Below are 22,976 nucleotides of genomic sequence, written 5' to 3' on the forward strand. Positions count from 1 at the left end.
AACACAATATCTGCAGTACACTAGCTTGCCTCTGTACAGCAAAGCACAAAACTATCAAAGTTAGGCAAGCAGATAAATTGAAAATGTGACCCCAAAATTTTCGGCAGGAAAACAGATCATGCAACTCTTATTGCAGAGTTACCCATCATGGTGTTTCAGCTTGTTAAAACTGCAGTATATACTGACTGATGTTTATCATCACTAGTTTCTTTTCACCAAAGAAATGACAATATTAATATTTCAGGTGTAGACTCCTCTGTAAGAACTCTTGAAGATTTCCATAGTCATTTAGGCTGAGATCCATAAATCCTGGTTTTGCTGCTTGCACTTCACATTTAAACATGCAAAAGTGCAGAGCACACCATAAATTCATATATTCAGCAAATTTCCTGTTCCCTAATCTCTTTCTCTCTGGTCAGTGAATGCCTCCTTCTTACTCGTTAGCCCCGCAGGTACGTAGAATTTAGGTTAGTCACCAAAAGGCATTGCCAGGTTAGGGAGAATAAATATTCTCTGCTTATTCTTGTCCTCAAGTAGTGTATCAGGTGAAAACCCTGATTTTTTTCAGTGAGGTGGGCTACGCTGGGGGAGAGAAAGGCACATTTTCAGCATGCCTTCCTAAATGCAAACTTCAGTGCTAACACAGTTATCAGTAGTGTAGAATTGTAGGTCCATTCACAGATTTTCAGGGTATCAATTAGTTCTTCCTCTTGGTTTAACACTCCTCTGTATTCCTCTAGTTTCACATCATAAATTTGTCATTCTCATAAAGCTATTTTAGAGCAAGGCCAGTGTTAAACAATGGCGCTCTTTACGTTCGCTTACCATCAGCTCATCACAGGAAACCAAACAAAACAACAAAAACAAAATAAAACCCCTATTAAATCTGCTTCTCTTTCTGTTCAGTGTGCTAATAAATCTGAAACCTCCCCATCTTTCATCTGTTTCTCTTGAGGTTTTCTTTTCCTCTAAAATAAAAATAGGCAAGTGATAGACAAGTAGAAGAAGAACAGTGCGTTTTATAGTCACATTCCTTTTGGTCCCAGAGCTGCTAAAACCTCCAGACTGCCCTTTGCTTGCTCCCATGCGTAAAGCATTGATGATTTAAATTAAAACAGAATGAGGCTAGACTAGAAAATGTTAAACTAATAAACTGAATGCAAGCAAAAATGTATCTTTAAATCAATATATGATATGATGCAGCTTAAAGAACCAACTCAGCTCTCCTCACCCACTTGTCTGCTGTGTCCTGCTATATGAGGCATGTGACTATTATGCTTGTTATGCAAATCAAATATCCGGGACAGAGACTCCTGATGGAAATTTGAGCAAACCCATCTGTGGAAGGTATTGCTGTCCCAAAGTGAGATCCCTGGATAAATGGGGCTTTCTTTCTGATTAAAAAATAAAAATCTTTGGGCCAGGTGCTAAGCAGCTGCAAATTGATCTGGCTCTATTAATATCAGTGAGCACTGAAGAATGCCAGTTTACATCAGCTGAGAATTTAAAAAAAAACTTTTAAAGACAAATTTTTAGATCAGACTGTCAGATCCTCTCAGGTAATGTTCTTCTGGCTGCCATCTAGTAGAAGGATAAGAGTAACAATCATCAGCAATACCATCTTAGAATAAGCGTCATTAGCATGACTTGTTTAAACTAATCTTAAAACTCTAAAATGTCTTAAAAGTCTCCTATTTAATTTCTGAGCATAGGGGAGCTTTCTATGCTCAATGTTCAGAAACAGTGATTCATTTCATCAATCTTGAGTTATTTTGCCATGGTAACAGCTTATTTTACATTAGCAACGAGGTGGCTCTTAAATACCTCTTTGGCCTGTCCAGAGGCATCTGAAGCTTCCGAATAACTTCGTCACATACATTCACAAAGACACTGTTAGAAAGCAACCTCAGATATCCCATCTTAACAGTAAGTCTGTGGGTGATGAACTTTCAAAGTAGGTGTCAAAAAGGGTAGCTGTTTAGAGCCTAGTGGAAGAAAGCAGGGCAAGCAACTCTGCATGGGAGGTATTGCTCTGCAGAAAGAATGTTCTGCCTACATTTGGTAGAATTAACCACCATTTGTCTGACTTGGCAAGCAGGTTCAGGTTATCTATAACTTTATGTTATGAAGCAAGCAGACATGTGGCAATGATTATGCAGTGACAATCTAAAGTCAGACAGTGCTAACGTAACTGTGTTACTGTTATGTTGTCACCATCCTTCTGGCTGAGAATCCACCTCTCACAGTACTACTGACTACAAGCTGGTATTTTTAGCTGACTCCTCTGTGTGCCTCTTGAGCACTTAAGACAGTTATGCTAGTATATACTTCTCTGTATTTTAACTTCACTTCTGTCTGGTCTGATGATTATTCCTATGGTCTGTGAACCACTGCTAGCATCTGTGAAAGATGACCTAGAAAATCAAACTGATCATCTCAATTTGTGAAACAAATATTCTCATCTCCACTGGGAAGTTGTTAAGCATCTAGAGATCAAAATGGTGCAATGACATTTTGTCAATGCAAAGCAAACTCACTGATCAGCTATTCTTTTCCTTCTCTTCCTGATGTGAATCTCTTTTCTCTCTCTCCCTCCCTCCTTTATTTCCTCTGTTCTGTCCCTTGTCTTGGTTGCAGACTACTGTTACCTTTCTCGTACTTACTCTGTATCTGGCCCCCAGCTGATGTATTAGCTACTCTAGCTCAGGTTTCTGCTGAGCAAATCCTGTAAAGTACATGTACAGAAATAAGCAGACCTGAAAATAAGTTATTTCTAATCAAATTCAAGTTGAAGTCTTTACTTAAACCCAAGAAGCTTTATGGATTAACCCATTTATTGTTACCAGATGTATAGTACAGGACACTGAAGCAGGTTCCCGAAATGTAGTCCCTGTTGCGAAGTTAGCCCTTTCCCGGATACTAAACAAGGCTGGCTGCCGCTCTGGACTGAATGGGGTAGGGGCCACAGCTGCCTGCATGCTCTCACACCATGTGAAGGAAAGCACATACCCCTGGCACTGGCCAGTGACAATGGGAGCAAAAGCACTGTAATCTTCCCTCCTCTTACTCCCTTCCTCCGTCTGACCATTTCCTATCCTGGTAAATCATCTCCTGCGATTGAGCCTAGGTAACCTCATCATTCTCACATACTTAGTTGAAATGATTTTTCTAAGTAAAGAGATTCAAATTCTTCTAGATGACCAAGCACTACAGGCCAAGGGGCACATTCAGCTCATGCCTTTAGTGTAGCCCTTCCTTCAGCTGTGGCCTCACTGAAAACCATTTGACCTAAATTCAGAGGTGGTTTGAGCCTTGGCTAGTTTATAGAGCTACAAGACTCAATTTAGGTACAAAAGTGCTGTAAATGTACTTTGCACAGATGCAGGCCAAGCACGCTAACAAAGCTGATGGTTAGACAATACCTTAACCGGTCCCCACGCAGAGCAGGTCATTTTCCTGCTCTTTATCAACTGGGAAGAATCCTACATCGTGTCACAGCATGTATAACCTCAGCATGTACTCCCAGACCACAGGCAAGTGCTGAAGCAGCAACAACCGTGCAGCTTTGTGAAAGAGCATGAACTCCATCAGCCCCCATGGCAGTCACTTATACCAGCTGTGCAAAATGAGCCAGCACAGAAACCTGCCGCTCTGAGCAGGCTGGGCCATGTGAAAGGTTCCCACAGACCACGGGCGTGACCCCAAATCACAGATCTGTTTATTTCATGACCTGACTCAGGCTGCCCTGAGCTCAACAGTGCTTTAGTTAAGGAGTACAGATCTAGCATAGCACTCACTTTAACTAATGATTCCTCTCACCCCTGGAGTTTTTTGCCATTTTTGTTCATCAGGACCTTAAAAATAATTACCAGATCAGAGAGTTAATTAAGTAATTCCCTTTAGCCTCATACCATCCTCACCTACTGTTTGTGAATATGCAGCCTGCTTTTCCTGCATCTTTGTTGTTAGGATCTTTCTTAGCCCATGTTTTTATTTCTGTCAAAAGTCCACTGAGAAAAGCCCATGATTTCCAAGTTTCCGGTTACTTAGTTCCTTCAATTTATTTATTCACTTTTACCTTGCTCAAAATGTTTGTGAAAACTTTTCTTATTCTCTGTTGCCTAGCTGCATGCAACTTTTCCCTGTCAACTTAAATTAATTACCGATTTAGCCTGAGGCTGTTTCTGATACAGGCCTTGTTCTACAAGTCAGCTATGAGAGCATGGCTGTATGATGACCCCTGTATTCTTCTTACTGTTGTCTTCTGCAGTAAATTATACTCAATTACACATCAGTCACAGGCTTCCCCTCTTCATTCCACATCTACAGGTTGTGGTATATCATTCCATTACTTCAAACTGCCTGTGTCTTCAATGGAAGATGAGTGAGATGTATGTCACTTTATTATCTCACAGCTGCTTGTATATATACCTTTATATCGCTGTGTTCCAGTCATGCCTTTCAGGAAATTGCCTTTGTGACTCTTCCTTCACTTCTCTCACCCTGAAATCAGCAGAGGCCAGTAAGTGGCTTCCTTGCTACTGCCCTTTTTTGTGCGGTACAGCTTGTCCTCTTTCCCAAGGAACAAAGCAGGTTACTTTCTGATGGGATGCCTGCTTCCTTTGTTCTACAGAAAGAACAATTAGGTTGCTCCTGAACCTAGGTTTCCCATGCTGGCTCATGAAAAAACATTTCCATGACTTCGTTATTTCTTTTACTGCCATCAAAGGCTGATCCTTAGAGCTTTCCCCCCCTCTATTTTTTTTTTTTTTGTTCTGCCAAGTCAAACTGCACTTGAGAGTAACCATGCTCATCTGTTTCAGATGGAGATTATTTTACGTTTACAAGACACGAACCCATCGGAGTGTGTGGACAGATCATCCCTGTGAGTATCTCTACTAGTGCTTTCTATTTATTTTCATTTGAACCAGCTCTCTTTAAAGACACATAAAACATGGTCCTCAACTATGTGTGTTTTCCATTACGAAAAAAGCTGAGCTCATATTGTTGACATATCTTTAACAGCCTCCCTGCAAATGCTTATTTGAACATGCTAATAGGGTTTAGGCTCTGTTATTAGGAGTTAAGTTCTCAAGTCATAGAATTCTCATGATTAAAACAAGCAAAGCAAAACACAGTGTTAATATGCTGTCAGTGGTTATGGATGTTCACACAACTTATGGAAAATTGATGCTTTGCTGTGGTAGTCTTTTTATTTAGTTAGTTTTTACTGTGATTTAACAGGCTCCTCAGTTCCTGGGAGAATGTGATGCATTTTAATTCCATTCTTTCCTGCTATTTCTTTTACAAGGCTAGAGGAGAAAAGGAAACTCCAGGAGACATATCATTACAATTAACATTGTGTAGCTAATAAAAGACATGAAATGTTTATTTGTTATGAGAGAGAAACACAGCATTTCATCAAATCTAATACTCCCCCTACACCCCAGTATACATCCTTAATATACTCTTGCTGAACACTGCATGGGAATTACACTGAGAGGCTAGCTTTTTCAGAAGAACCAGTTAACTGGCTTTGGCAGAAATTTCAATGGGAGGCTCACATATAGCTATTAAAATATTGTGTGGAAGCTTTTTTCCTTGACAAAGCACTGGGGAACTAATCAGGACATTCTCTGAAATTTTTGTTGATGTTGTTTTTTTGTTTTGTTCATGTTAACCACAAAGCCACTAAACAGCAACATGCAGCAATTCCATTAAAAGAGGAGCAGCCAGAAAAGATTACTTTAACAATGTTAAGCCCTTTTTTCCCTATTTATATTTGTTGTTATTTCATGTCTTTGTTAAGGGGTGGCTATTGTGTTTGGCGCTCTGTAGAAACTGAGAAACATGCAAATGACTCAGAGAGTCTGTGGCTACACACCCGGCCTGCAAACACCTATGCACTCTCCTAACTTGACTCACGAGTGGTCCTTATGAATGAATGATTCCACAGCTCTGTCCCCATTCTTCAGCCAAGCACATGGACAAGCATTTGCAAAATGACAACCCCAACATCTAAGCCAAAGTTGCTGGACATCTCTTAGGCTTGTCTCATTTTGCTTAACTGTTGAAGAAACTTGGCCATGGACTGAAGATCATGCCAAAAGCAGGATTTATTTAGTTTAGATTTGTGAAACTCTTTGTTCAGGGTACCCAGCCATCGACCATACTTGTTCATTCTTCCCCCAAGTCTGTCCTCCAAAACTTCAACATGGCTGTCACACGCATCTATTTTAACACTGCTGCTAATCTGATACATATTTCCTCCACAGCTACCAGTCACAGAGTACACCCCCTGGGCCGCTGCATGCACTTAGCCATTACACTAGCAAATATGTTATTACAAAAATAAAATTAAACAGCAAGCCTAACACTAAACTCCTCATCCTCTTTCACATCCTAGCTTCCATCAAAACATATGCTCTTTGGCAGCTTTGTAGCATAAACAAGGCTATATACTATCCTATAAAACTCGTCGGAGCTCTCCTTGCGATACCATTAGAAGTGCAGGCTGTCAGCACACTGTTGGCCCTATAGCTCCCCTCCCAGGTTTATATACTGGAGATGGAATTAAAACATCACTTTGTCTCCAGAGTTTATAAACAACTGAGGGAGTAAAAAATTGGGTGTTCGGTGAAGGAAAGACAGTTGTGTATTTTTTCAAGCTAGCCAGGGGCTAGAGAGATGTCCCTGAGAGTGGCAGCTGATACGCATCAGGCAATAACATGCTCTGGCCAGCAGCTGACTCTGTGACTGATATTTTCTATTTTCTTTCCAGAGGAGATTATTACATGCATTTATAAAAGTGACTGTGCAAACGCAGTTATTTTATTGCTCTTGCATTTCCATTGAAATCAGCATGACTATCCACTTAACCTGTTAGGATCAGGCCTTGATGCAGAACGGCTTGTTATTCTTACCTTTATCCAAAACTTGTTTATGCATCAAACTAATATAATTCACCACATCTTCTGCTGCAGTTAAATGAAGTTGAAATTAATGATGATACAAAATTTTTTATCAGCAAAGAGTGTTTCTCAACTTTTTACTGTTCTTTTAATGTCTTCCATATAAAATTGCTCAGTAAGAAGTTTTCAAGAAAATGAAATGCTGTGACCAAGCATTGACATTTATAGGTTTTTAACTGTAATCCCCTCAATTACAGATTATATAATTCTGAGTATAAATTTTTTATCTTAAGATGTATTCAAGGATAGGAAATTTAAATCCAAAAACACTTCAGCATGAACAAACAGTTCTTTCCAAATGTATCAGAAGCAAGAAGTACTTGTCACGTGGGAATTGAAAGTGCCAATTGCAAAACAGTAAATGAAATAAGTTGTGACTAAAAAAATTAACAGATAACAGAAGATTCTTTTATGAAGACTGCGGGTGGAGGCTGTAATTCTTTGAACAGGAGAGAAAGAACTAAAAGGTCACTGTTGTTGCTTTCTTAATGGCAGTAATTAAAAAAAAAATCCTTGCTTTGTGCTGGGAAAGATTTATGTTGAGGATCAGCCTGAGAAATAAGTGAGGTAGCAGCTTGACATCTTGAAAACAAAACACCACTGCAATATTTTTCCATCTATCAACTTTTATTTTTTCCTACAGTGGAACTTCCCCCTGCTGATGTTTGCATGGAAGATTGCTCCAGCTCTGTGCTGTGGCAATACAGTAGTTATTAAACCAGCAGAACAAACACCACTCAGTGCTCTCTATATGGGAGCCCTCATCAAGGAGGTAAGAATAATTGACAGGAGTAATGTCTCTGTCTCTCCTTGTGGGGAAGGAACTACCAGCACATGCCTGGTTTAACGTGCTCTGTCAGTTTCATAAATCATGCTTCCCTTCATTCCTTCCTATTTTGGCAGGCTGGCTTTCCACCAGGAGTTGTCAATATTTTGCCAGGATTTGGTCCAATTGTTGGTGCAGCCATAGCATCTCATGTTGGCATTGATAAAATTGCTTTTACTGGATCCACTGAGGTAAGAGGATTCACAGATACATTATTGTAAAATGTGAGTAAAGACTTAGGGAGATAGTATTAAGTCCTTGTGCTACATTTCTCACTGTCACTGAGTAAAAGAGCTACATCTAAATAACAGTGGTCTGTCCTTCCCAGCTAAACTTACGTACCGCAGTACTTCCAAAGCAGAAATGGCTCCTTTCCTCCAGCCCCTGCTGTGCTCAGCACCTCAGCACAGGAGATATGCCTGGAAAAATATTGCTGGGATTTCCTGTGGGCTTATGAGGATGTGAATCACATGCAAGTAGGCAGAACATCCCGTGTATATCACAGCACACATAAATGCTGCTTTAGCATCCATGATTTGTGTATCTTGGCATATTTGGGGAAAAGGGGAGAGGAAGGGGCAAATGTACTTCAACTTTGATGCTGCATTCAAGTATACTGAGGAGGAAGAGGAGGTCTAAAAAGGAAGGAATGCAGGGAGAAAAGGAGATTGTCCAAGGTGTCTGTTCCCAAAATGATGGAAAGAAGCTGGTCAGAAGATGAAGGGAGTCAGTTGTCTTCTGGATGCCAAAATGTCGTGCTATGAGTCTATGATGCAGATGTTACAGAGGAGGTTCAGTCTGAAGACGAAGGCTGTAATCTACAGAAAGAGTAACGAATTCCTTAAAACTCAGATCGTGTCTTGCTCTCAAATATGTGCAAAGCCGGCTGTTATCAGGGGTGGGGTGAGGATGATAGAGGTACTCCAGACTGAAGTCACAGGGGAAGGGGCCTTATCTCATCCTCTGAAGGCAGACAGAAAGGAATCTCAGTGGGAGTTTCAGGGCTGGTTATATTTAGAGAGTGCTAAACCCAGCCCTTTTCAATTCAAAATGTGACAAACTATTGTATGGAGGGAGCTAAACCCCAAGGATCCAGACTCCCTTTGATATGTTTGACTCCCACTCGTGGCAGTGGGAAGCTTTACGCATCCCGGGGATACTGCTCTTCACAGTGAGTCAATTTGGTTTTGATTTGAGTTGATAAATTCACTGACCAAGCAGCCCTACTAGATATGTGTGGGTATCTCCCTGGTGGGTCCAGGGATTGCAGAGACCAGCTCAATTATTTCAGATAAATTATTCTGGTGGAATTATCCTGTAGTTGAGTTTGGAAGTCACCATACACGAGCCTAAATTACCAGTAAAATGTAGCTGCAGTTGTATGCCTAATTTGCACACACACAGTTGTGTTGCAATTGTTTTGCAATTACTGTATGCCTGTAGATGAATTTTTTATGGCAACGTTAGATTATAATATACACAGGTTACATTCTACATCAATGGCAACATCAGATTGCAGATTATTCTATGGAATTACTCTAGTCATTACATCTCCTGTAACCAATTTATATTAGCATCCTGGAATACTGAAAACTTTAATATGAGCTGATTACCCCCCAAAAATGAAGTTGAAACAATTGTTTTCATAAAGATATGTGGTCTCTGTTTAAGATAAATATTATATTATACAGGATGTTGCACTGTTTGGAGGAGGAAAAATACAGATGGGTTAGGTTTCAAAGTTGTCTTTTGTAGCCAAAATAAATTTTTATTGTAGTTCCAGACAGCTTTAGTTTTAATAGGCGTTTAAACTCAAAAGCTGTGGGTTTTATACTAACTCAGTGCCTACCTTTAAAAGCCTTACTAATAGGAAGTGAAAAGCATTACAGAGATGAAAAAGCAATTCTCTAAGAACCTAAAGCAAGAACAGATGGAACATTTTAATGCAGAGTTAGTGTAAACTATTCCATATTGTTTCTGATTTCCTGTAACACTGAATTTTTGTAACAGCAAGTCAACATTGTAACAGTTTAAACACATAGAGTCTTTTGACTTCTCCAAAACAGATTTCAATTTCTAATGAAACAATAATGGAAATATTTTGTCTCTCTGGTCTTGTCTGAGGCATATCAACTGTATACTCCAGTGATGTGGATTTCCGATAGCCATCGGATACATAAATGCCACGATATTAACTTCCATTTCCCAATTTCATCCAGGTGCTAGTTAAGGCAGTTGAAAGTATTAACTTGAGCAAGTTAATGATAAAACCTATCAGTACAAAAGCAAAGATCTTCAAGTTTAGATGTCTGAAGCACATGTTTTTCTCAAGTTTTCACCATGAGGTTCTTTTGGAAAAAAATATAAATCCTCTACCTTTGAAGTATATACTTTGGCTAATGAAAACTCCCCATTTGCCTGTAAAAATCACAAAACCCAGCTATTATTATCTATTTCCTGCAACCTTTTTTTGAAGGCAGAAAACAGGCTGCTCTTCCTAGAAAAAATTTAACGCTAATGTTTTCCAAAATTTGGAGAACCCAATCCATAGAAATATGAGCCAAAAGGCCAAGTTCATGACCTTAACTCAGTAAAGCCTGACACAGCCACACCAAGATCCATCCAGCCTAGCACCTTATCTTGCAACATGACCAGTAACAGATGCTTATAGAAGAAGAGAGGATGTGTAGAGTGATCCTTTCCTTGCTGTAGCCTCACAGCTTCTGGTAATCAACAATTTAAAGACTTCCTGAGCCCAAAGGTGCATGTGGACAATTGTATTTAACAGGAACCAATGGCCTTGTCATCCATGCATTAGTCCAGTATCTTTTGAAACTCCTGACTATTGTGAGGCCTCAAGCCCACGCCTATGCAATGACAACACATAAATGACTTCTAATTTATGATACTGACTTCTAATTTATGATGCTGGTCCAGTTTGCACTCTATTTCTGTTTCTTCGATTCTCTAGTGCTTTGAAAATTGTTTTAAGTACTACTATTTACTTTTCACGCACTACCCCCCCCCCCAAATAACATGTGGAAGATCATGAAGAGCTCTTTTTCTGTTGTACCATCACTGTTTGATTCCAATTCTCTCCCTTTCCTTCTGACCCCTCCTTTTATGGGTTAGCTCACGCACATTAGAAGAGTAGTCTGCCAGTTCTTTCATCCCTCAGCCTGCCTGCTTCTTATGAAACACCCTCCCATGGATCACCTCCTCTCCCAGTCCCCTAGTGCACGGCTCTCAGAACTCTTCCCTCTGCAGCCCACTAGGAAGGGTTCTGCAGACACCCAGCAGGCTATGGATTTCACTTTGACAACTGTCACACTGAAAGAAAGAAAATCATACTGAGTATGAAAGCAAGCCTAAAAATATTGTGCTGCCTTAGATTCCAGCAGCTTTCTTGGCTTCTCTAGTTGCTTTGGTTCATACTCTTCAGCAGCTTGTTTGGTATGGGCATTTTAACAAAAGTGTTTATTTTTACTGTGTTGTTTTTAGTGAACCAGGGCTAATCCATGATCATCCTTAATTACGGCAATCTCCTCTCAGGCTTCAGTGACACATTTTTTCCTCATCTTCCACAATCAGATGAAATTTAAACTGCCAAAACCAATCTTTCTTCCAGCCAATCGGACCATGTCAACACTTGCTCCTATCCCTTTCTTACCTTCCCTTGAATGCCCATAATCAATTTAAATATCTCATTATGTCTTACTGTATTTCTCCTTGATCTTTCTGGTCCCTAGCTGTAGGGTGAAACTCTCACTCACCAGGACCTCGGGAGTGGTTCTGTAAAGCTCAGCTATCTCCCACACTACCCCAGTTGTTCATTATACATGCCTTTCCCTTTTACTCTGCCCCTCTCTGCCTCACCTTCTTCACTGTTCCATGTATTCCTGTCTATTTGAGTTCTTTTTAAAAAATTACTAGCAACATTTTAATTAAAATAAAACTCAGTCATTTATATTTTCTGAGCTTAAGAACAGTTCCAAACTCAGGATGTGTGGCTTACCCATGTGTCTGCTGTTGGGCTGCAGATCTCAGAAGTACAGGAAAGATTATACAAGTCTCTTCTCTTCCCCAATTAAATGAACAGTGGACCTTATTTATTTCCAAGACAAGTGCCGATGAGGGGACAATTTTTACACATGTCAGAAATTCAGAGAGGTTCTTCAAGAAGGTTATTACCTACCTTCTTTAAGAACCTTCTTCTTTAAGAAGGTAATAACCTTCTTATTTTTGCTAAGTAGCAAAGGTGAGAGGCCTTCAAATAGCGGAGAAAAGCAGCCATCAGAAGCTGCTTTACTCTTCATTTGCCTTTATTTCCACTCAAATCTGTGAATTCAGTTACAGGCTTTGCAAATACAGTCATTTTGACTGCTGTGAGCTGTCTGGCCATGTCTGTGTATGTGTGCTCCATTTGAATGGGAACTGTGTACCTCTAAGTTCCTGGTGCACATGGAATAGTTGGGTGCAGTATGCTCTGGGCTTAAGAGTAGAGGTGATTATGAAGAGCAAGAAGTTATACATTTAAAAATATGTGCATTCAAAGCACTGGCTGGATTAAAAATTATATTTTGCTTGTTGCAAAAGTTTAATGAGTTCTAATCACTTCTGTTCAAAAACAAATACGTTACCTCCAAATCAGAGTGGCTTACAACTCTCTCCAGTTGTTAAATGCTCTCAGGATGAGAATTATAGATGGCACACAAAACATTTGAAGCCCTGGCCTACAAGAAATGTATCCTAAATGGCTGGTTTCCACTTCGTTCAAACTATGACCCATTAAAATGCAGACAGATTAGAGATAGGATTCAGGTCTGTGTTCATGCAGTTCTGTAGAGTAACCCAAATAAATATCCAACAAATTGGTTTGGATGCCTGTGTAAACAAAAGGTCTATAAACAACTGCAATAAACCCCAGCAAAAGAGTCTGCATTTTGCTTGGCAGAATGTTTTCTTTATGCACTTAGATTAACAAACCATGATCTCATCATTAGTCAACAAGATACTAGAGAGACCATCAAAGCAAACTACAGGAGAGTCGAGATTGATTCATGCCAAACAAATGTTTGTAGCTAACAGCTGTATTACCACTGATTCTAATTTACTCAGCAGGATTCTCCCTTTATTTCCGAAGTGAGCTGAATATCACAATGCACGATGTAGACAGAATGTCTACCTACTACACAAGCAATGAGTTGTGTCAGCTCTCCTGGATCACACAATCTCTTGCTGGTTTGGGGTATCATGAATTACATCCTGGCATTTTCTGCTTTAGCAACAAGAATCCTAAAGGTGATTTAACCTGTTCTGAGAAGCCTGTTAGCTCACCATGCTACACACATATCCTGTTCAATATAAGGAGGATTTAGGGAGGCTACATTACCCTTCATTCCTGCTTCTGCTGAATCTTTTTGATCATATCTTGGGCAGCTTGTGCCTCCTGAATGAAAAGTAGTTGTTTCCCTTTTCCTTCCTTGGTGCTTTTGGTAGAATTTAGGGAGCCATCTTTGGACAACTGTTGTGCCTCTTCGCCTATAGAACATACATGTCAAAAGGATTCACCTTCTTAAAAATGAAACAAATAGGGTGGAGTATCAGCCCTGTCAAAGTTAATGAGTTTAGCCACGGACTTCCATGGGGCCAGGATTTAACCCAAGGAACAAATGAGACATTTATAGCTTAGGATTCTGTCCAGGAATTTCTGTTTGGAATTGCCTTTTTACTTGTGCTGCACTATTCACTATGCTCTTTTCAGGGCTGCTCCTCACACAGGGCATTGCACAGTCAAATAAAGCTGCTCTTCATGTCAATATTTCAAAATTCACTTGTCTTTGCTGGAGACACACCCTGAACATGCCATGCAGCCCTAAAATGTTTCTCAGGAAGATTTTGCATACAATCTGGAATTTAAAAAAAAAAAAGAGACAGACTAAGTAAGCAGCAGCATGGGTTTGAAGATTTTGCCCTAACACTAACATCCAGTGCCTCAATAGCTGGAAGGAAAACTGCAGTTCCAGAAAACATAGAAAATTTCTGTCTGATCATATCATCTCCCCAAAACTTAATCTCTTGTAACTTAAAACACTTACTGTTCTTCAGATATTCTCTCAATATCCCAAGAAAGGTGTAATAGCGAAGATGGGCAGCTCAGTTACTTAAAAGGCCCAAGTAAATGAACATGTCCATCTCTGTCAATTTTTGCACTGTTCATGGAATCTTTTAATCTGCATAGCTTCCTGTGGAGTCTTACCTTCACAGTCTTGTCTACTGCAGCGTGCAAGAAAATTACCTGCTGTTCAGCTAGACTGCAGTTCCCCTACATTCAGGTGTTCCCTAATGACTAAATGTGTATCTGCGATCAAAGGAAGGTTCAGTGCAGAGGAGAAGCCAGATATTCTGACAGAGCTGTAGAGCAAGTATCACAAACCTTGGAGGTTTGCTTTTGACTCGTGAGACTTCCAGTGCTTTAACAGTAACAGGCAAACCCACCTGTACCATTTAGAAACATTGATTTCTATCTGAAAACAGAAACTTAAGAGAACATGAATGGCAACAGACTGAATTTCTGCACAAAGTATTTAAAATGTGACTGCATAAGCCTCCTCTTGAAAGAGACATTAAAGTTCCAAACACAGAAGGCATAAATAAGCAACAATCGAATGTTTTATATCATGATACACTCTCAATGCCCAACATCATACAGGTCACAGTCCAGAAACAGCCTTCCAGGACTATTCTTCAAACAGCTTTTTTGCACAGGGGTGCCGCAAAGTGCTTCTTTAATCTTTGTTGTTGTTGTTCTGAATAACAAATTGTTTTCCTTGAGATGGGCCAAATTACATCTGCCTCGCCCTCCATGCAGCTTACAACATTATGGTACTTCACAAGGTATCCAGGAATACTCCTGGTATCAATCTTGAAGCCTATTCAAAACAATGATGGGGAGTCAGGGCTTTCTCTGCCAACATTCCTGCTGAATAATCATACAGCTCCATTATCTGTGGGGGAGTCCTCTCTTCCAGTGCTCCCCTGCAAGGCTGTACTGCCTGTTGGGAGCTCACAGACAGAGCTGAGAGACACCACAGGAAGCATGTACTGAAAGACCATACAGGTTGCAACACTATCACTTATCCCTTTCATGCTGTCTTTCTCCAAAAAGAGAGGGTCAGTCACAAAAGGCTGCCTTTGTCACTGAATAATCACAGCGCTGGTGCCTTCCCTAAGACTCTTCTCAACCTGTAAGCACATAGGGCACAATAGGAGCACAGGGAACAAAAATACTGAGCAGCATGAGCCCTACCATCCTGATGTCTACACTGATTTCTAAAGGGAAGGACACAGTGAAGCTGTCTGTTAAGTTTATACTTGGAAACTTGACAAAAACCTCCCTGTATTAACAATACTCTGGGCCATACTTTTCCAAATTAACACCATTGTCTCCAAGCCCTTTGGGTTTTATTATTTGCCATATACATAATATTTGGACTTGCATATTTGCCAATCATTTGTTTGCATAGAATCCTTTCAAAATCTTTACTTACATGGACAAAAGAGTTTTGACATTAAAGTGGCAGAATGGAAGGCAGAGAGATGGTGGGCTGGACACATTGCTCTGGCCTCCTTGGTCTGTTCTGCTCTTTGTGAATTTCTGAGGGGAAATAGGTGGTGGTTGTTCTTTGAGAGAGGGAGGTTCAAGGCAGTGAGAGTGTGAATGGCATTGGCTGGCACTGGCTATAAACACAGCACTCTCGCTGGTTTCCAGTGTACATTTTCAGCACAGTTTGAGAGATTTGGAATTTCCAGATGACGTGCTCAATGTATGGGGGTTGGGGGGGAGGGCAGAAAGGGTCCTTCTTTTTCATGTTCACGTCTGGCTGTCAGTCAAACACAGCAATAAAATCAGCTCCAATTAAGGGTATATGCAAGGAATTTCATGATAATGTCAACACTCCATTCCATCAATACAGGGGTAAAGAGAAGAAGCCAATTTTTTTTTTTTTTTTTTTTTTTTAAGAAATACTCACTCGACTGTGGTATCACCAGATAAACAGTTAATCACAAAGGTACATGAAGTGGTTGACAATTCCTTCATTATCCTGTGGGGTTTTTGCTTTGTTTTTTCTGTGGGGGGCCCTGGTTTCTGTTTCATTTGCTTTCTGATTACTCCAGTGCTGACTTACTTAACTTTCTCCAGCAGACTGCCTTCAGTTCTCTAAGAGGTTCAGCTTCTCATCCATTAACCCCTTCCTGCAGGGAATCTCACTCACATGACCTTAGAAATAGAAAACAGCTAGAGAGACCAGAGTACTACGTGGAGAAAAAAGTCCAGCTCTGGACTAACTCCCATCTCACTTCACATCTAATTTTCTGTGTGACCTTAAAACATGTCCCAGTTAAAAGAAAGCACTTATCAAGCTTCTCAGTATTCAATAGATACTTTTAATCCTGTGTTTTACCATGTAGGGGCCTAAACCTACCTGTGATTACTTCCTTAGCTGCAAAATGGGCGTAGTTACACGGCAACAGTATAGAATCTGATCTATTTTGGATTCATTGATCCAGGGAGGGGAGAATTTCCAGGGAGCACAGCTGCTTCTCTAACTGTACTGACATGGAAACACATCAAACATGTAGCTGTCAGATTGCTACTTTATTTAATCTACCCCCATGTTCCTTGGTGAGATCTGCAGTTTGTGGCTGCTCCAGCCACAGGCCTGCATTCTGCTCCAGCTGACCCCACAGTCTACAAAGACATTTTGGAGGTGCTTTTAACCTCATATTATCTGGTGTACCTGAGGGTCAGGTCTGGGATGCTGCTTTTGTAACTTCTTGCCCTGCTTGGTATTCTGCTATGTGCTCTTAATCCTGCAGAAAAGGCTGATGATTTCCTCAGAATTTGACATATTCTGGATCATGATTTCATGGTCAAATTACTTAAACCTTTGGGCACTGAAAACTGTATTTTGAGGAGAACAAACACCCTCCTACAAACATCTTGGATAGCAGTTTAGTAACTAAGTAGTAAGAATGAAATAAATTCTAAAAGCAGTGATCATCTGGGGTAACTAACACCTGGACTATATAAAGAAGTACGATAACAGTTATTACTAATGAATATTAATAAGCTTAATACTGCTTAATATATACTCAGATATCAGATCTATTTTTTTCCACTAAAATTATAAAACTAAAGCTCTTAATAATAGTATCTAAAACCTTGTGAACATCCCACTACTTTGGATGGAAGTAATTCTAGTTACACCAATTATGTATTTTTAATTCAGCCATCCTAAAGCACCCTAAAAGAAAGCCCCAAGCCATTTTAGCATAGATACAAAGGGGTGAAGGGTACAAACACTTTCTGCTGTGCCTTATGCCCCCTCAATTTCTAGAAAAAAACCTGGAAAGCTGTCCACTGCTGATGAGAATCTGTTTGGATTGAACAACCTGCTAGATTATTTAAAGCTCTGTTCCAATGATAGCCAACATTGGCTGTTAAAGTGAACTGTATGACTACATTCCCTGTAAAATGTGTCTCCATTTCCTTTCAGGTTGGGAAGCTGATCCAAGAAGCAGCTGGAAGGAGTAATTTGAAGAGAGTTACACTGGAGCTGGGTGGGAAAAGCCCAAACATTATTTTTGCAGATGCTGATTGTAAGTCGGCACTTCCGTATTTTTCTTAAAAACATGTTTGTGTGGTGTCTTTTTTTTTTTCTTTTTCATTTTAGGGTGTATGTTTCACACAAAGTGAAATGGACCAGTATAGTTGTATCTAATTGCACTTTTTAATCTTACAGAAGCAGCCTAAGATGTGATATTTTTTATAAAAAGAACATTTGAACCCACAGATTCACAGACAAGAAGAAAACAGAAAAAAGTTATAACCAAGCATGTAGAAATGGTGTTACTCACAGTCATGGTCCCATACATATTTGTCATCCTAAACTCTGCAGCAAGGTGGTTTAGTGCTTTAAATCTGGAAATTCTGTGATTTTTTTGCTTCACAGCAATTATAAAAAGGCAGGGCTTTAATTTACACTTGAGTTGCTATCCTAGTCAGTGCAGTATTCCTTTGTTAAGTTGTTTTGATAGTAGCTATAAATGGAGATTATTCCATTTTTAAGATTTTCACAATTGAAGAATTGTGTATTGAAATATCCTCATTGCCACTGTCAGCAGGGAGCTGAAGATTTTGGCAGCTGGATGATGCTATGCAGCTGAGATTTTTGGCACCTGAGAAGGTACAGGATAGCCATTTAGGATAGCATAAAAACACAAACTGGAAGCTTCTGCTTAAATGATCAGCAATGAAATAGTTAAAAATGTTGATATCTCAATTGTCAGCAGGAGATTTTGAAGTTAACACCCCATTAAGATGAATGGGACAGTTCACACCTTGCTTTGAGCTATTGTTTCAGGCTGTGTGCAGGCACACTGTACTGAATGCATTTTCGGAGAACTTTGTAACCCAAATAAATAGACATATAAGGAATTGGTCTTTGAATTTAAAAGGGGAAAGTGAATAGAAGAATGATTCTGAATAGCATGAATTACAAGAGCTAGTTACAATCCTATATGCGTTTTCAAAACTTACCAACGTCTGAAAGACTAGGTAAAACTTAAGAACTTTCAGCAGCTTTTCTACATAGAAATGTTTTACCAAGCTGGGGGTCTAAATTACAGCCACAGTCATCCTGGCAAGCTAAAACGGCTCCTGTCAACTGGAGCGAGGTGCAGATGTTACAGCCTTCTACCCCAGTTACTTATCTCCATCTCCCACCAGAAATCACGGCATCTCAGATGTTCCTAACCTACTAACTCTAACTCAGACTGGATCACCTGAACACTTCTAGTATAAGTAGTATATGCTGGGGGCAGGTCTGTGTTACAGCCTTCCGCAGGGAAGGGCAAATGCTCCTAGCTGCCACACAGAGCTGTAGTTTATCTGTGACTTGCTGTATTTGCCAAATAAGGTTGAGGACCTGGGAAGAAGGTGCAGGCAACAGGGGAGTTAACAGGGCACAGAGGAGAGCAGAGTCTTCTTCAGGACTGTCTGTTCCACTGTATATCATACTAAAGCTCTCTGGTCTTCCCATAATTACAACCACCAGTAATTGACCTGAGATTCAGACTTCAAAGCTCTGATTATTTAAGAACAGCAGACAATTTGCTCACCATTCCAAAGGAGCTGTTTGTTCTGTTTGAGGAACACTGTGTGCCAAAAGTTAGCAGAAAGCATGACAAAGCTGTCAAAGTTTAGTGCACCAAAAAAACCAAAGAGAATGGTTAGAGCCCCCCTCATGGTGAAAAACTGTGTTAACAATAGAGGAAGAAACATCAGTTAATCAGTTCTCTCCACTAGCGTTTTCAATCTCCATGGAACTGCCTGGGAAAATTTGAATGTGGTCCAAGGAACGCCCTATATAATATTTTTTTCAAGACCATGCTGAGGGCAGAGTAAGACATTTCTGTTAGATGGAGTTGTCCAGGATGTGATGAAAGCAAAGCACTGTTGCTTTTTTTATTCCATAAAAGATCATACTTTAAGCAATGCTCTAAAGTGCTACAGCTAATAACAGAGGTATTACAGTGCTGTAGGGCATCACTGTTTAAGGACGAATTCAATATTCTTGTCTAGTCAGCTATTACACCCAATGGGAGTATTTAGCTCTGAATGTCTAAATATGACTGGATCCCCTCTCCTGCTTGGGTAGTGGATGTATTAGTTGTACCTCCAAGGAGGTTAGAGTAAAAATCAATGGTTGCTTGTTCTATAATTGACCTATATTTTTAAAGCCTTACCCAGTCACCTGGATAGGCCAAGAAGATGTTTCTGTCTTGCAGAAAAATAATCTGGCTTTTTGGGAAGGATAGGTCTTGCCATTCTCCAAGTCAAATTCTCTCAAGTACTTGGTTGGCTGCAATTCTCACATACGCAGTATTAAACCAAGTGCAAACTTGGGATCACAAATTTTCCCCTCCTCTACTGACCCCAGTCAGACAGACTTCTATAATGTGGGGCACAATCTGCAATATTTTGTGGCTTGTGCCACAAGATGGCATGTGGAATGTATTACCTATGGACCCTTCTTTAGCTAGACAATGCCTGAAGTCCCAAGTGGTCCCTTGCAATCTAGTCTTTCTGAAACAGTTGTAATGCTCCTAATATCCCTCCAGTATAGCTGTGTCCAGTGTGGAATAAATAGGGGAAAAAAAACCTTAGACATGTTTAAAAACTCTGTATTTTCACAGGAATTATGACACAAAATGAAACAAATTATCTTCATTTATGACCTGGCACAACAATAGTATGTTTTGATTTGGTCACTGTTTTGGTTTTTTTTTAACCAAATCCTACTTCTGCTTTGAAGTTTTGGGAATATGGCACTATGTAATACACATGACACTGGTGCAATAGCAGATGTGTCTATGATGTTTCAAAGCAACATATGCTGTCTTGGTTTTTTAGTGGACTATGCTGTGGAACAAGCTCACCAAGGGGTCTTCTTCAATCAAGGTCAATGCTGCACTGCAGGCTCACGGATTTATGTGGAAGAATCAATCTATGAAGAGTTTGTTAGAAGAAGTGTAGAACGTGCAAAGCGGAGAGTTGTGGGGAGTCCTTTTGACCCAACTACGGAACAAGGTCCACAGGTAAAGGAACAGTGCTTCCGCTCTACAGCCCCGAAGGTGCCTGGAAGTGTTTAAACTCTAGCAAGACAGAGGTCAGTCAGCGCATACTCACTCATGGTTCAGGGTAGCTGACATGATAAACGTTTTAAAGATTAAAATTCTAAAGGAGTAGATAATCCGTGCAGCTCAGAGGTGTTTCTTGTTAAGTAAAAAACTCTCATCTTAAATATCAATAAGTTTGCCTCCCAGCTTTAACTGCAATATTCTGATCTTCAGCCCCAAAGATATGGCTGTAAACTGTGAGAAGCTCTCAAAAGTGGCTATGGGCACTTAATTTCAAGAATTGTCTATGACCATAATTGTGCTTGTAGACCACTAGACAGTCAAGAATTCTAAGCAAAAGATGGGCAGAATTAGAAATAAGTCTTTAGAAAATGTTCCTGCCACTAATAACCAGCTGGGCTTATACCATTTTCAGGAAGTTAACCTGGGACAAAAAATAATAATCTGCTTTGTACTTATAAACCAGATGATTGCTTAGCAAGAATGTGGGTTGAGCCACATACGTAAGAGGACACATCCTTAAGAAGACTGAGCCCTAGGTTACAGTCAGCAGCTCTGTGTAGATCTGTGGCATCTCCAGCTCAAAGAGTAGTGAATATAAGCATTAGTCTACTCACTGGGACATGACTTGCCTAAAAAAACAATTTTGACTTGATTGTCAAGAGCACTGTCTGCAAGCCAAACGGCTTCTTCTCTCTTTCAGATTGATAAAAAACAATACAACAAGATCTTGGAACTGATTCAAAGCGGCATTACTGAAGGAGCAAAACTTGAATGTGGGGGTAAAGGACTAGGAAGAAAGGGCTTCTTCATTGAACCTACGGTGTTTTCCAATGTAACAGATGATATGCGGATTGCCAAGGAGGAGGTATTCACACACACAGACAGGATCATTTTAGAATGTCCTAAAGATGGCGGGTTTTTTCTTTTGTTTACTTCCTGAGACGAAAGCTTTAAAGTGAGAATTACCATTATATTTTACCAAAAAAAAAAAGAGTAAAATCTTTTCAGAACTCCTTATGCACACAGCAACTGATGACATCAGTTGAGTAAAGAAGATCAATTTTTGTCATAGGCTGTAAGTCTCAGACCTCAAAGAAGAGTTTCATGGTTTAACCCCAACCAGCAACTAAGCACCATGCAGCTGCTCACTCACTCCACCCCCCCCAGTGGGATGGGGGAGAGAATCAGGAAAAAAAAGTAAAACTTGTGGGTTGAGATAAAGACAGTTTAATGGGACAGAAAAGGAAGGGAAAATACTACTACTACTACAAGAATGTACAAAACAAGTGATGCACAATACAATTGCTCACCCCCCACTGACTGATGCCCAGCCAATCCCCAAGCCTTGATGCCGCCCCCAGCCAACTCCCTCCAGTTTATATACTGGGCATGACATCACATGGTATGGAATACCCCTTTGGCTCATTTGGGTCAGCTGTCCTGGCTGTGTCCCCTCCCAGTTTCTTATGCACTCCCAGCCTCCACTGGCAGGTCAGTGTGAGAAGCTGAAAAGTCCTTGACTTACTATAAACACTGCGTAGCAACAACTAAAACATCAGTGTGTTATCAACATTATTCTCATACTAAATCCAAAACACAGCACTATACCAGCTACCAAGAAGAAAATTAACTTTATTCCAGCCGAAACCAGGACAAAGAGATAAGGGAAGAATGGATGAGTTCCACTGAGGCAACTGCTTTGTGAAATTCATGCAGTTTTACAGGCAGCTATTACCACTGTTAAATGTTGCTGTGGGAATTTGTAAAGAGTACAACAGGAGAGAGAAGACAATTAAAAAAGCAGAATAAAACAGGAATAAATTGCCTCTGAGTGGGCTGGTTTATTAATTAATGATTAATCTTTGTTGCAGATTTTTGGGCCTGTTCAAGAAATACTGAGATTTAAAACCATGGATGAAGTTATAGAGAGAGCCAACAATTCTGATTTTGGGCTTGTAGCTGCTGTCTTTACAAATGACATAAACAAGGCCCTGACAGTCTCTTCAGCAATGCAGGCTGGGACAGTCTGGTAAGGCAGAAGTTATCACACTCCTGTTCTTGGAGATAAAGAATTTGACTCACTATCATTATGGCACCTCAGTTTTGCACACTTTGTCTGAAAAATGTTTATCTAGACCATCCTAGTGGTGAACCACTAACCAAGATACGGAACAGCTGTAGGGAGGTGTTATGACTCCGCTCACTGCAGGTGAATGCTATTGAAAACTGTAAAAGTGCCTCGCTTCCCATTAGCATGGCCGCCACACTGCTGAATGGCATTACTGAAAACAAACAAAGCAAACAAACAAAGCAGAGTATAAACGATCCTTTCTGTAGAGCAGAGGAAGCCTGTGAGGTTTCTGCTAAAGGCAGAAAGAATCATGTACTTCCTACATTGTTCAGGAGCTGAGGGGACACCTCTCTAGTCCTTAGGAGCAGGTAATGCCACTTCTAGAGTTTAATAGCTTGCA

The 22,976-nt window shown here is 40.2% G+C and overlaps 1 protein-coding gene and 1 long non-coding RNA gene across 3 annotated transcripts in view; one reads left to right on the forward strand and one right to left on the reverse strand.

Moving 5' to 3' along the window:
• ALDH1A2 (aldehyde dehydrogenase 1 family member A2) overlaps nucleotides 1-22,976 on the forward strand; it is a 58,365-nt gene that overhangs the window by 28,318 nt on the left and 7,071 nt on the right. For both annotated transcript variants that reach the window (XM_030013773.2, XM_030013772.2), the window contains exons 5-11: nucleotides 4,824-4,885; nucleotides 7,615-7,743; nucleotides 7,875-7,988; nucleotides 17,358-17,460; nucleotides 20,276-20,460; nucleotides 21,206-21,370; nucleotides 22,377-22,534. In XM_030013773.2, the coding sequence (XP_029869633.1) occupies nucleotides 4,824-4,885; nucleotides 7,615-7,743; nucleotides 7,875-7,988; nucleotides 17,358-17,460; nucleotides 20,276-20,460; nucleotides 21,206-21,370; nucleotides 22,377-22,534 (916 nt within the window). The remainder of the gene's footprint in view (nucleotides 1-4,823; nucleotides 4,886-7,614; nucleotides 7,744-7,874; nucleotides 7,989-17,357; nucleotides 17,461-20,275; nucleotides 20,461-21,205; nucleotides 21,371-22,376; nucleotides 22,535-22,976) is intronic.
• Nucleotides 1-22,976, reverse strand: part of LOC115341217 — a 135,669-nt gene that overhangs the window by 25,483 nt on the left and 87,210 nt on the right. The gene's annotated exons all lie outside the window — the stretch shown is intronic.

Source organism: Aquila chrysaetos, chromosome 5, assembly GCF_900496995.4.
Source record: "Aquila chrysaetos chrysaetos chromosome 5, bAquChr1.4, whole genome shotgun sequence".
Classification (NCBI taxonomy): domain Eukaryota; kingdom Metazoa; phylum Chordata; class Aves; order Accipitriformes; family Accipitridae; genus Aquila; species Aquila chrysaetos.